The 12,864-nt window shown below is 43.0% G+C and overlaps 4 protein-coding genes across 4 annotated transcripts; 2 read left to right on the top strand and 2 right to left on the bottom strand.

Moving 5' to 3' along the window:
* Nucleotides 1–981: 981 nt before the first annotated feature.
* Nucleotides 982–2,418, bottom strand: LOC6497120 (skin secretory protein xP2). Its single transcript, XM_001962681.3, has one exon. It carries the CDS (start codon nucleotides 2,155–2,157, stop codon nucleotides 1,033–1,035), a length of 1,125 nt encoding a protein of 374 aa, XP_001962717.1. The 5' UTR covers nucleotides 2,158–2,418; the 3' UTR covers nucleotides 982–1,032.
* Nucleotides 2,419–4,620: 2,202 nt separating this feature from the next.
* On the bottom strand, nucleotides 4,621–6,750 carry LOC6497119 (extensin). The gene is made up of 2 exons (XM_001962682.4): nucleotides 6,624–6,750; nucleotides 4,621–6,562 (listed from the first exon to the last, which is right to left on the bottom strand). The coding sequence occupies exon 2, from the start codon at nucleotides 6,497–6,499 to the stop codon at nucleotides 4,670–4,672; it is 1,830 nt and encodes a 609-aa protein (XP_001962718.1). The 5' UTR covers nucleotides 6,500–6,562; nucleotides 6,624–6,750; the 3' UTR covers nucleotides 4,621–4,669.
* A 1,055-nt stretch (nucleotides 6,751–7,805) lies between these two features.
* LOC6498398 (mitochondrial uncoupling protein 4) lies at nucleotides 7,806–12,798 on the top strand. Its single transcript, XM_001962683.4, has 3 exons — nucleotides 7,806–7,823; nucleotides 7,989–8,768; nucleotides 8,827–12,798. The coding sequence occupies exons 2-3, from the start codon at nucleotides 8,051–8,053 to the stop codon at nucleotides 9,180–9,182; spliced, it is 1,074 nt and encodes a 357-aa protein (XP_001962719.1). The 5' UTR covers nucleotides 7,806–7,823; nucleotides 7,989–8,050; the 3' UTR covers nucleotides 9,183–12,798.
* Nucleotides 9,296–12,798, top strand: LOC6498399 (mitochondrial uncoupling protein 4C). The gene has a single exon (XM_044716461.1). It carries the CDS (start codon nucleotides 9,296–9,298, stop codon nucleotides 10,313–10,315), a length of 1,020 nt encoding a protein of 339 aa, XP_044572396.1. The 3' UTR covers nucleotides 10,316–12,798.
* Nucleotides 12,799–12,864: the final 66 nt, after the last annotated feature.

The raw sequence follows: 12,864 nt of genomic DNA, 5'->3' as shown, positions 1-12,864 counted from the left end.
AATCAAACTAGAAATAATTACACACTGAAAGAAGTACTACTTTTATCAGACATATTCTGTTTGTTTGAGTCAGTCATATTTAAAAAAACCTATCAAAAGAAGGAGTAATTGCTTCCAAGTCTTCATTATTAACGGTCTATAGAATCATATCTATTGAACGAGTATTATTTTTTTATACAAAATAAAACTTTATGTATATTAGTTACACAATTTTACAAATATACAATAAGTACAATTTAGGTATACAATTTTAAAGAAATCCCGAGATTCTTTTAGCAAGAATTAATGTTTAGAAATAGATAAACTATTAATACCCCAAATAAATTATTCTTAGATAATAAATCCCTAATTTTGGATACTAATTGGATCAATTTCTTTTTAAATCATGATCTGTATCAAGTTATCCATTATTCTGTTATATGAGTACTGTAGTATATAGTTCTTTGATTCATGTTGGAACAAAAACAAGACACTATTTTAGATAGTTCCGATAAAAAGAGTTATCTATATGGAAAGACCTATTGCATACTTTTGGCCCAAATTGGAAAAACCACCCAAAATAGTTTAAATAGATTTTTAAAGAAATTTAAAGAAACAGAGAAAATATTAACTGTTTAATTTTTAAAGCACAAGATTGTTCATTTAATTCATAGTAAGAATTTTACCTTTCTTACAATCATCTTACAGAGAAACAGTCCAATCTTATTAAACAATTTGTTTTTAATTCAAATTTTAATTTGAAAATCTATCAACAAAAATACCTACTCTCTATATATATATAAATATATTCTATTCTATATTACTCTACTTTAAACCTACTCTCTGCGGAAAACTTGGAGGTTCCTGAGATACCTTTTTTCCATCTTAGAACTTAACTATCTACTATAAATTTATAAATGGAAATGTAAACCCAAACTATTAAGCCCATTTTGCGAAATTTGCAGAAAAATGAAACCACATCCCATATGAATCACAACCATCCAATCTTTATATACTTTTTATTAACATATCGGTCAAGGAACGAGTCGTAATCTATATTAAATTCTGAGCCGCCAAGGCGAGGCGATAGTTATATTCCTCGAAAAGTTCGGGAGCCACTCGGAAAGGTTGGTCGATCAGTGACAGGCGGATGGGCGCTTGGCAAGAGGGCGTTCCATAGTTGGGTGTGGGTGGCGCATAACCCCCGCAGGGCGCTGGGGGCGAAGGAGCTGGAGCTGGAGCCTCGTAGACAGGAGCAGGTGGAGCCGGCTGAGTTCCATAAGCCTGATTCTCGTCAGCCTGCACCTGGGACTTGGAGACCAAAGGAGTGGAGACGTAAATGATGGGTTGGTAGACAATCGGCGGTAGTTGTGGTGCTGCAGCCGGAGCCGGCTGAGCATAGACATCGGCGACAGGAGCGGGAACTGGTGGTGGGGGTGCGACATATTCGACAGCTGGAGGAGCTGGGGCTTCATAGGCTGCGGGCGGAGCAACTGGCACCTCGTAGGCTGGAGCAGGTGCCTCGTAGGCTGGAACAGGCGCCTCATAAGTTACAACCGCAGGCGCAGGAGCAGGAGCAACGGGTGCCACATAGGTGTCTGTGGCAGGTGGAGCCACATAGCCGGCGTCGCCATCTCCCGGACCATAGTTAGGACTTGGCTGGACATACTCCTCCTTTGGAACTGGTGCATACCCTTCCCCACCGTAGGCGGGAGTCAAAGGAGCAACATAGTTCGGCTGGGGTTGCGGGAGCTGTCCGCAGCCACCGCAAGTCTGGCCGCAAGGACTTTGAGGTGTGAAGAGGTCGGGCAGCTTCTTGAAGAGCTTCATCTGCTTGAAAGGATCAAGGTCCTGGAGCTGCAACCCATTGTTGCAGTTGTTGTTTATAAGAGGAGGAACAACAGGTGCTGGCGGGTAAACAACATTGTTGTTATTGTTGCAACAATTGTTTCGCAGGAAGAGGTCATCCCACCACTTCAGAAGGGAGCGATTGGTGCGTTTCAGGGCTACGGTGGGACCCACGGAAAGACCTGCATCGGCATTCATATAATAGAGCGGATCACCCGGTGATGGCATGGCGATCCGATTGGATACTGGCACATCCTGGTCGGACTTGGACAATCCTAGGCACACCGCCAACACGGCCAAAGCTATGGGGCCTGTTCGGAAGTCAATCATCTTTTGGAACCTTAAACCTCGCGCCGCGAAATAACGATTTCGACTACCAATTTTTCTAGCTTTAATTTTTCAGCGAGCTGCTGCAAAAAAACTTGGCTATAATTGCCAGATCATCACTTTCAGATACTTTCTGTCGATTGGGTACAATTGTTTGCACAAGAGCTCCCTAGATTTTCGCCATTCGATGGTATTTGTGACAAGTTCTTGTAATGCAACGTAAGGGTTTTTTGTTTTTTCTATATATACCCCCTGGTACTCCAAGACTGAGATGGTATATGACTTTGGGGTACCAGTCCCTTTAAGGGGAATCTTTTATACCCACAACTGCAATGTTAAAAATTTCTTTTAAACTTTATATTTCAATCAGAGTTTCAGAAAACCGCCTTCAACCTCTAAGTAAGGTGCATTGACTTCAGTTATTACTTGCATTTTCATGATTACATTGTTGCTATATTTATTGTTTATTTAAATTGTTCTCTTACGTGCTCGAAATTGCTAATCGCCAGCGAAACACAGCTCAACCTCAACGCTTGATGTTCCTGTTTGGTTCGTGGAGCGTGGCTGGATTTTTTCTGTTTTTTGTTTTCTGTTTTTTTGAAGAGCCATAAATCGGCTCAACTGAATGCCGGAGGAAAGCGAAATGCGGCTTAGGCAAACGGAAGTACGTCGGGAAATAGCAAAGAGAAGAGATACACGTATACATAATAAATATAAATATAAATATACGTCTATATAAAATGCTTCCTAAAGTGGCTTATTCATCGCGGATTGGCTTACTCATCCGCCAGAAGTTTGGAGAATAAACAGCTAAATGGGTCAGCCAAGGAAATTTCTAGATATAATAGATTCGTTTCTGTTTAACAGAATTTAAGGAGAAGCTTAATAGAAGCTGAGGAATGTCTGGGACCACCGATTCGACCCCCGGAAAAGGTTATACCTTCGCCAAATCACATTCGACACAAACACATTCCAAATGACTCACCGAGAAGGCTATATCTTTGCCAATTTTTATCCGATCCTTGCACGGAATACCTTAAACAATTTGTAAATTGATTCTCTATAGATCTGCATCAAAATCTCAGAACAAAATATTTTTTCGATTTTTTCTCAAATTTTATGGAGGGTCCCCTTCAAACTTATCAAAAATGCATGGGAGGCCAAAATGACCCACCGGGAAGGCTATATCGTTGCCAATTTGTATCCGATCCTTGCGCGGAATACCTTAATCGATTTGTGGATCGATTCTCCATAAATCTGCATCAAAATCTCAGAACAAAATATTTTTTCGATTTTTTCTCAAATTTTATGGAGGGTCCCCTTCAAACTTATCAAAAATGCATGGGAGGCCAAAATGACCCACCGGGAAGGCTATATCGTTGCCAATTTGTATCCGATCCTTGCGCGGAATACCTTAATCGATTTGTGGATCGATTCTCCATAAATCTGCATCAAAATCTCAGAACAAAATATTTTTTCGATTTTTTCTCAAATTTTATGGAGGGTCCCCTTCAAACTTATCAAAAATGCATGGGAGGCCAAAATGACCCACCGGGAAGGCTATATCGTTGCCAATTTGTATCCGATCCTTGCACGGAATACCTTAAACAATTTGTAAATTGATTCTCTATAGATCTGCATCAAAATCTCAGAACAAAATATTTTTTCGATTTTTTCTCAAATTTTATGGAGGGTCCCCTTCAAACTTATCAAAAATGCATGGGAGGCCAAAATGACCCACCGGGAAGGCTATATCGTTGCCAATTTGTATCCGATCCTTGCGCGGAATACCTTAATCGATTTGTGGATCGATTCTCCATAAATCTGCATCAAAATCTCAGAACAAAATATTTTTTCGATTTTTTCTCAAATTTTATGGAGGGTCCCCTTCAAACTTATCAAAAATGCATGGGAGGCCAAAATGACCCACCGGGAAGGCTATATCGTTGCCAATTTGTATCCGATCCTTGCGCGGAATACTTTAAACGATTTGTGGATCGATTCTCCATAAATCTGCATCAAAATCTCAGAACAAAATATTTTTTCGATTTTTTCTCAAATTTTATGGTCCCCTTCAAAGTTATCAAAAATGCATGGGAGGCCAAAATGACCCACCGGGAAGGCTATATCTTTGCCAATTTCTATCCGATCCTTGCGCGGAATACCTTCAACGATTTGTGGATCGATTCTCCATAAATCTACATCAAAATCTCAGAACAAAATATTTTTTCGATTTTTTGTGAAATTTTGTTAAGAATTCCCTTCAAAAATGTTAATGAATGCCTGGGAGTGATAATATGACCCTCTGCAAGAACTATATCTTCGACAAGAAACATTTGATTCTTAAGCGGAATACCTTAATCGAATTGTAGATGGATTTTCCGTCAATATGCATCCCCTTCTTGAAGGAGTTGAGCGTAAGAGTGACGACTATAACCTTCCCTAGTGTACAAAATAAGAAACATATTATTTTTATATTAAAGTTTAATATTTTTTAAGTCCTTAATTTTGACAGCTACAACTGCTGAAGATATTTTCGTTTCTGAGGACTATTGGATCGGGAATTGTGTCGCTTTCTCTTCTCTGGTTTCAGGAGATCGGATGCCTTGTTCACCAGCTGCTTTGCCGTCAGTTCCTTCGAATCGGCGTCAGAGGCGGATGCATCATCTTCGAAAGCCGGAATGGCAGTGGTCACCTGATCCGCACCATCTTCGTCTTCGTCATCCTCATCCGAATCCTGATCATCCGTACTTTCGTGAGCAGCTCCCACAGTTACACTCTGTGTTGTACTGGGAGACGCGGGAGTGCTGGCAGAGAAATTGAGCTTTCCGGATCTTTCAGTGGGTGAATCCATGGATGAAGAGGAGTCAGAAGTCGTGGTGCTCTCTACCCCCTCGAAAGGCTGGAATACATTCTGGAATAAGTTGGGCTGCGGTGGTGGTGTTGCAGAACCTGGAGATCCGAGGACGCGGTTGAAGGGATTGAATGGATTAAGGTTTCCAAATGATCCGAATGGATTTAGAATGGGATTCAGGCCCAAGCCCATGCCAAAGGGGCCACCGACATGATGGTCTCCCATCTGAGGGTTCCCCCCAAAGGGACTTCCCACCTGGCCGCCCAGTCCAAACGCCCCTCCGAAGGGTGGAGGCACTCCAAAGGGTGAACCCACTTGAGCTCGTAACACTGGGGGTCCTGGTCTTGCGACGGGCATGTAATTCACAGGTTGATGGGAACCATAGCAGGGCATGGCTATGATGACCGGCTGGAAGCTGGGACAGGCGGGAATGTAACTCATTCCATTTTCCGGATTGACCGGACATTGGACTGCTGGAGTGGAAGCACTGCACTCGCTGCAATAGTTATTGGGCCCCTCTGGTTGGATGTAAGCTGGGGGCGCTGGTGGCAGCGTGGGCGGAGCTGGATTCTGTTGGTAGGGCTCTTGCGGCGGAGCATAACCTGGACCTGCTTGGCTTACAACTGGCTCTGCTGCCAGGCTCTTGTAAAACGCCTTCATCACGGGATCGTTCTGGGGATCTTGGGAGTGCGTCAGCGGAACCCAGACCATTTGCTGTTCCACTGGCCGACGATACTGCTGGTTGAGCTCCTCCTTATCATGTCCTATATTCGGCATTGCCAGGACATCTTCATTGAGGCCCGGCTGATGGCGACTGCTCCCCACTATGTGATCCCTGAGGAGTTTCGCCGCTCTCGCAGCCGCTGCAGGATCATGCGGAGAGGCCGTGGCCGTTGGGCCTGGGCCAACTGGAACTCCTGGTGAAACTGCTGTTGGGCCGCCAAGAGGTGGGTGAGGAACTGCTGGCAGGCCATACGGCTGCGCCGGAGGTGAAAATGCAGGGGCAGCCATGGGATTTCCGGGGAATCCATACTGGGCGGCGGGTTGCGGCTGCTCAAAAGAAGGCTGAGGCTGGAGGGGCTGGTCCTGGTATGTCGGCGGATGCGTAGGTGGGACTTCTTCCTTGGCCAAGGGCTGTTGAAATTTCCCGCCTCCAAAGGCGGGAAAGGACGGAAAGGTATGAGGCTCTCCGGGAAAGTTCTCTGGTAGAGGACGACTTTCGCCACCAGGACCAAAGTATTCCACGCCCCGGCACATGTAGAGAGGCTCGCCCTGTTCGCCTTGGTTCCGGACTTCCACACAGCTCTGCTGTCCGTTCTCGCCGCCGAAGTTGGCTCCCCGACACATGTAGTAGGGCTCCTCCTGCGGTCCACTGGGCCTGATCTCCACGCAGATTGTGGTCATGGTGCCTTGGGCGGAGCCAACAGACAGCCGTATCACCAGGCAGATCCACAGCCACATCAGTATCCGGGTCTGTGAATGGTTTTCCATGTTCTTCCGCTCACTAACTTCCGCTTGACTCGGAGCTAAGCTTTTATACTCTTCTGGAAGGCACTGCAATGGAATAGACAGGTGTTAGAAACACATAGCTTCTTTCCACACCCACGTGTATTACCCAACAGAGAGGAGTAACCCCCGCAATGTTTCGAAATCTTTCCTCACAAACTGGGTTCTTCTCCTTTAGTTTCTTTGGTGCTCGTATCAAGACTTTGTTTCACTTGAATTCAATAAACTGAATGAATACAAATGCATTGGCGATTTTTTAACGAACCTCACTGGGAGGTTCTACTTTTAAAGGTAATAATACTCTTTTATAGAGGGTTGCCTGAATATGAAGATCAGTTTAGGGGCATTATATGGGATATCTTTATCGGCAATACCTATTTTCACTTTCTGAAGAACCTTAGGGTCTTATATCATTTCCCCAAAAAGACAGTCTAATGCAAAAGAGCATTACATAGTCTATATAACTATATATTAACAATATTTTCCATTTAAGCTGATTCTGGCAATTTTAACAAACATTTCGTTTGGTTAGTTCAACAAACTTCTCAAGTTTCTCCGATTGTTCCGACAACCTGCCAATGGTCAGCAATTTCCAAAGGTGTCTGGGGGGGGCAGGCAGAACCGACCATTGTTTTATGGAACTTGAAAGTGGCATAAAAAATGGAAAATCGGTGAGTCGGTCACCGAGTGTTAGATGACTGGGAGTGCCACTTCTTCGAAACTGACCTGACCCATATGTCAGCCCCACCACCGACCGACCGACCGATGACTAATAAACACTGGGAACCCATTCTTAAATCGTTCTAGGGTTGCGTGCGTCGGAGACTTTTCCCATTTTCCCTCCATTTTCATTTAACAAAAGTGCTAAAGACTTGTGAGGGGAATGGCGGCGTGGGATCCCGGGGCTAGAAGGAATTTACACATTAAAGTTGGAAGTAAAATGACAGCTCCACTTATTAACATTACTCGTTGGAAAATGGGAGTGTTTTAGAATTATATTGGTGCTCCTATACCCAAGGGGTTGTTCTCAAATAAAAACTTATCTTCCCCCACAATAAACTCTTAAGGGAAACCCACTTCATAATGACCCACTTCTTTTAAAAGCTGTCATAAATATTAAATAGAACACTTTGATAAAAAATATTAGGTAATTTTTATTCTAAACTGCTTTGATTCAAAATTCAACAATCTTTTAAAATTGTAAAAAATTGGGGTAAAAAATATGAGTTACTTGTTCTTGTAAGGTTTTTTTTTGTATTTTTATTTATTTTGATAGGCGGAAAGATTATTATTTTCATAAAAGTCTCAGGTAAGGCTCCAACAGCACTCCCTTTAATATTTTTTAAATTATTAAATATAAGAGAAATTATTATTTGAAAACAAACCCTTTTTTATGTCATTAAATCTAAACATTTACCTTTTTGATCCGAAATTTATTGTATATTTTGGGTTTCAAAATATGTTTTGCTTCCAGATAGACAGTTCCTTTTAGGGCCGTTTCTATTTCGTTTGTACACCGCTAGAAGTTTTACTCTTATGGCATCGCAGGACAACGAAGTTCCACCTCCACACGAACACTTGAACCTACCGCTTGACAGGGACTGGGACTATGTGTCCACCTTCGCCCCCTATCCCCTGCCGGAGGAGAATGGACCACTCAGGCTACAATACCTGGTGACGAACCGGAAGACTCCCTTCGTGGAGATGTACATCACCTCCTTTGTCTCCGCGTGCAGTGCCGAGGTTGTGGGCTATCCCTTCGATGTGTGCAAGACTCGGATGCAGATCCAGGGTGAGCTAGCCAGCAAGCCGGGAGCTGGTCAGGAGGCGAGATATCGAGGCCTCTTGGCGACCGCCCATGGCATCATTAGGGAGGAGGGCGTCCACAAGTTATACGGCGGCATCTCCGCCATGATTTTGCGCCACACCTTCTTCAGCGGGATCAAGATGCTCATCTACGACAACATCCGCGAGAAGGTGATTGTGGCCGGCAAGGATGGCCGGCCGCGTCTCACATTCCTGGGCTCCTCCATCAGCGGGATTGCCGCTGGGGCTGGAGCCAACATTGTCACCGTTCCCAGTGACCTCATCAAGATTCAGATGCAGATGGAGGGCAAGCGCCGCCTGATGGGAGAACCTCCGCGCATCCACAACGTTTTCCAAGCTCTGACTTCCATTTATCAAACGGGTGGAATCGTGGGTCTCTGGAAAGGAACCGTACCCAGTACCTGGTGTGCCGCCCTGGTTACTTTGGGTAAGCATTTATTGACTCCCCTGTTCTTCAGCTAAGAATGCCTACTCCATGGATAAAGGGGATGTTAGCTTCTATGATCTGAGCAAAAGATCTCTGATGAGGGTCCTCGACCAGCCAGATAGTAGGGGTATCCAGTTTCTGTCCGCCATTATAGCCGGATTTGCGGGCGCCGGACTGAGTACGCCGGCGGATGTGATCAAGTCACGGATCATGAACCAGCCGACAGATGCCTGGGGCCGAGGACTGCACTACAAGGGCGCCCTGGACTGTCTCAGCAAGCTGCTGAAACAGGAGGGTCTAATGGCCATGTACAAGGGATTCATACCCTACTGGCTGCGCGTTAGTCCCTGGTCGATGGTCTTTTGGATGACCTTTGAACAGATCCGCCGCCATCGGGGCGTTGAGGGCTACTAACTTGGGTGATCTCAGTCGCCTTTCGATTGTTACCCGTTTCCCCTTAAACGTGAAGTTTCAAATTGTAGCACAGTGTACACACAGTAAAGCATATATTTTGTAATACACTATCCATGGTTGGTAGAATGGACAAGGACAGTGATGAGTACTGGCATCTGAGACCCATATATAGCGACGATTATCCCAAATTCCCTCCCATTAATGTGGTGGAGCCCCTATCGGCTCGCAATCTTTTCCAGCTTTATGTCAATGCCTTCATTGGCTCCAATTTCGCCGAATCGTTTGTGTTTCCGCTGGACGTGGCCAAAACCCGGATGCAGGTTGATGGTGAGGAGGCCAAAAGATCGGGTACTAAGATGCCCAATTTTTTTGGCACTTTACGTAACATGTGGAAAGTGGAGGGCTTCAAGTCGATGTACGCCGGATTCTCGTCGATGGTTACCCGGAATCTGCTCTTCAACTCGGGACGTGTGGTCTTTTACGACATCTTCCGGCGACCCTTTCTGTACATCAACGAGCGCAACGAGGAGGTCCTTAGCGTCACAGCCGCCTTGGGCTGCGGCTTCACAGCCGGATGCATTGCCCAGGCCATAGCCAATCCCTTCGACATTGTCAAGGTGCAGATGCAGACGGAGGGCAGGCGCCTCCAGCTGGGCAAGCCGGCACGGGCCAGCAACATGTTTCAGGCGTTCGCGGACAATTACAGATCTAGCGGCCTGCCCGGAATGTGGCGGGGCATCGGACCCAGCTGCTTCCGGGCCTGCATGATGACCGCCGGGGACGTGGGCAGCTACGATCTGAGCAAACGCACCTACAAGCGCACATTCCAGCTGGAGGAGGGATTGCTTTTGCGCTTCTACTCTTCCATGACGGCAGGATTCGTGGCCTCCGTGCTCAGTTGTCCGGCGGACGTGCTCAAGTCCCGGATGATGAACCAGCCTTTGGACAAGGATGGCAAGAATCTTTACTACAAAAACACATTGGAATGCCTGAGGATTATTGTGAAGGAGGAGGGCCCGATTATCCTGTATAAGGGATTGTGGCCAACCTGGTTTCGACTGGGGCCGTTCTCCGTGCTCCTTTGGCTATCGATCGAGCAGCTCCGGGAATGGGAGGGCCAATCGGGATTCTGATACTGGAGATTAGAGATGCGGCTGTTTTACGAAAGAAAACAAGGGTCCAGATCAAAATTCCTGATGTTTTACACTTACGGGGGATATTTCAAAATTATTGTAAATAATTGTACCAATCTGGATGTTATATAACCAGTACTTGTAGTAAATTTTTGCAAATGTAATGACATAAGCTTTATATTTTTGTTACGAAAATGTAGTTAAAATTGTATACAAATTATATATTTTTAAATTGATTTTAATGTCTATATTTCTTGTTCTTAAAATGAGGATTTAATGGAATTATTAAGGTTTAAATCCAATTATATTTTTTAGAAAGATTATGTAGAATTCAGAAACCCTCTACTTGAACTATTTTTTCAAAATTTTAGTGAGAAAAACTAGAATAAATCGAAACTCAACCGTTAGCAAGAACACGCGCCTAAAATTGCGAAGAATAGGAAGCCCCAAACACCACTAACGATAATTATTGGGAATATTTTTTGGTGATTAATTAAACGGCGGAAAAATACTGACTGAAAATCACCTTGAAATTTATCCAAGATCTAGATTTTATCTCTAAACCGAAAGATATATTTAAAAATGCCAAGAAATATTCACATGCAATGCCCAAAATTTATGGGGCAGGTGGACAAGGATCTCCTCCGGCTGTCAAAAACGCAAGTGTAAGCAAAAAAAAAAAAAATTAATTGCAGAGAAATATTTATTTTTGGAAGATATTTTTCGACTCACACCCATTGCCACAGATAATGCAGGCACGAAAATAACCTACTTGACCTTTAATTAAATTAAACCATAAAAGACCAGTGCTTTGACTTTGACAATCGCGATAATCGAACAGAGTTCAATGATCTATCGATTACCGATAGCCCCCAGCCCCAGCCCCAGTCCAGAACCCACAACCCAAAAAAAGAATAATGCGCCGTATGCTAATTTTCATGAGGAGCTTTTCGTTTGTCTCACTCGCCTTTTTTTTATTTCAATAGTATTAAAGTATCGTATTATATATTTTGCTTTTTTTTATATCCGTAAATTATGCATTCGGTTTTCATTTCACGTTTCGTTTGCATGTAGTTTGGGCTGGAGGTTGGAGGATCAGGATAGATCGGATGGGTTAGACGGATCAGGACGTGGATTCTGGGGGGGGATCTCTGGGGAAAGTTCTATAAAGTTTCTGTTCGCGAAAGAAGACTTTAGATTAGCTTAAACATAAAAAAATAAGCCATTTAAATATGAATATGGTTACACATGCACTTTGTTGTTACGGCTAGCGTTATGTAAGTGGTAGGTGAATGGCATCCAGATAGGGGGGAAGGTTCAGCAATATATATTCCTGAGGCGGAAACTGCTATATGCTAATGATTTCAGAGCGATATACACATACTTTTGCTAGGATTTCGTATGAAACATGGAAAGCAACGCTTCAAAAAAGGAGTGAGAGAGCTACCTACAATAGATGATATTAGAGTGACACATATGGCGGGAAAATACTTGACATGATCTGAATATGAACACTTATATATGATGGTGCCTTGGCGCGTATCTGGTATAAAAAAGATGGAAACACCACTGCGAACTGCCACTCTGTTGTGTATTCATGAGATACTTCCATTTTTGTTTTCGTTTTCACCACAATAAAAATAGAGCATCGTCATGGATCTCCAAATAGTTTACATATATAAATATATATATATAGATATATTTAATTTATATTGGTTGGTATTTTCCTGTGTCTATGTGTGTGTCTTATGTGTGTGTGTTTAGTTTCCTCTCATTCCCTTCGATTCATTTCCGTTGGCCTCCAACTATTTCCCTCGTATCTGGCCTGGCGCTGCCCTCCTTCCTACGGGTCGGGTCGGTCTGTTCTGGTATGGTCTGTCAGCTGAAATCTTCCCTCACTCTCTCTTTTCTTAATTTTTTTCCTTTTTTTTTTTTTATAAAACCTGCGTGTGTACGTTTTGTATAAATATACAAGAACAGCAGTATCGATTGTGTATACATTTCTATATAAAAATCGTTTCAAAAATTTGCCTGTTTTTTTTTTTTTAATTTTGTATTGATGTTAATTCTTATATATTTTTTTTTGTAATTTTTTTTTTATTTTTTACTTTTGCGTTGTTTATTTAGCAGTTCTTGTTTACGCATTTTGTAAGGATGTTTTAGTTTAGTATCCACTTTAATGACTGAGTTCTTAGTTATGCTTTGATTTAGTTTTATGTTTTTCCTTTTATTTTGTTTTTATCATATAAACCAAAAAGTTTTAAATATAATAATGCAGAAATTTATAATTTGGAGTTTTGGGTAATTATTTGCGTTTTTTTCACATTATTTTAGCATTTTTCCTCGTTTCTCCTTCATCTTCTTCTGATACACACAAAAAAACCGCAAATTACTCTTCTTGGCCGTTGTTTTTTTTTTCCATAAATTTAAATATTAATAATTACTTTTTTTTTATGTGTTTTTTAGTTCATTTACGGTTTTTTCTTATCAAATTTGTTGCTGTTGTTGTAGTTGTAGTTGTTGTTGGTGTGTGTGTGTGTGTGTTGTGG

The sequence above is a fragment of the Drosophila ananassae genome, chromosome 3R (genome assembly GCF_017639315.1).
Source record: "Drosophila ananassae strain 14024-0371.13 chromosome 3R, ASM1763931v2, whole genome shotgun sequence".
Classification (NCBI taxonomy): domain Eukaryota; kingdom Metazoa; phylum Arthropoda; class Insecta; order Diptera; family Drosophilidae; genus Drosophila; species Drosophila ananassae.
Note: the sequence above shows the minus strand (reverse complement) of the source record. Positions and strands in the feature narration are given on the sequence as shown.

What these genes read in the sequence shown, in the direction of transcription:
- LOC6497120 (XM_001962681.3), bottom strand. Translation starts at nt 2,157, where the DNA reads ATGATTGACTTCCGAACAGGCCCCATAGCTTTGGCCGTGTTGGCGGTG.
- LOC6497119 (XM_001962682.4), bottom strand. Translation starts at nt 6,499, where the DNA reads ATGGAAAACCATTCACAGACCCGGATACTGATGTGGCTGTGGATCTGC.
- LOC6498398 (XM_001962683.4), top strand. Translation starts at nt 8,051, where the DNA reads ATGGCATCGCAGGACAACGAAGTTCCACCTCCACACGAACACTTGAAC. An exon ending in TGCCGCCCTGGTTACTTTGG is followed by an intron (nt 8,769 to 8,826) that starts GTAAGCATTTAT and finishes CCATGGATAAAG; the next exon opens with GGGATGTTAGCTTCTATGAT.
- LOC6498399 (XM_044716461.1), top strand. Translation starts at nt 9,296, where the DNA reads ATGGTTGGTAGAATGGACAAGGACAGTGATGAGTACTGGCATCTGAGA.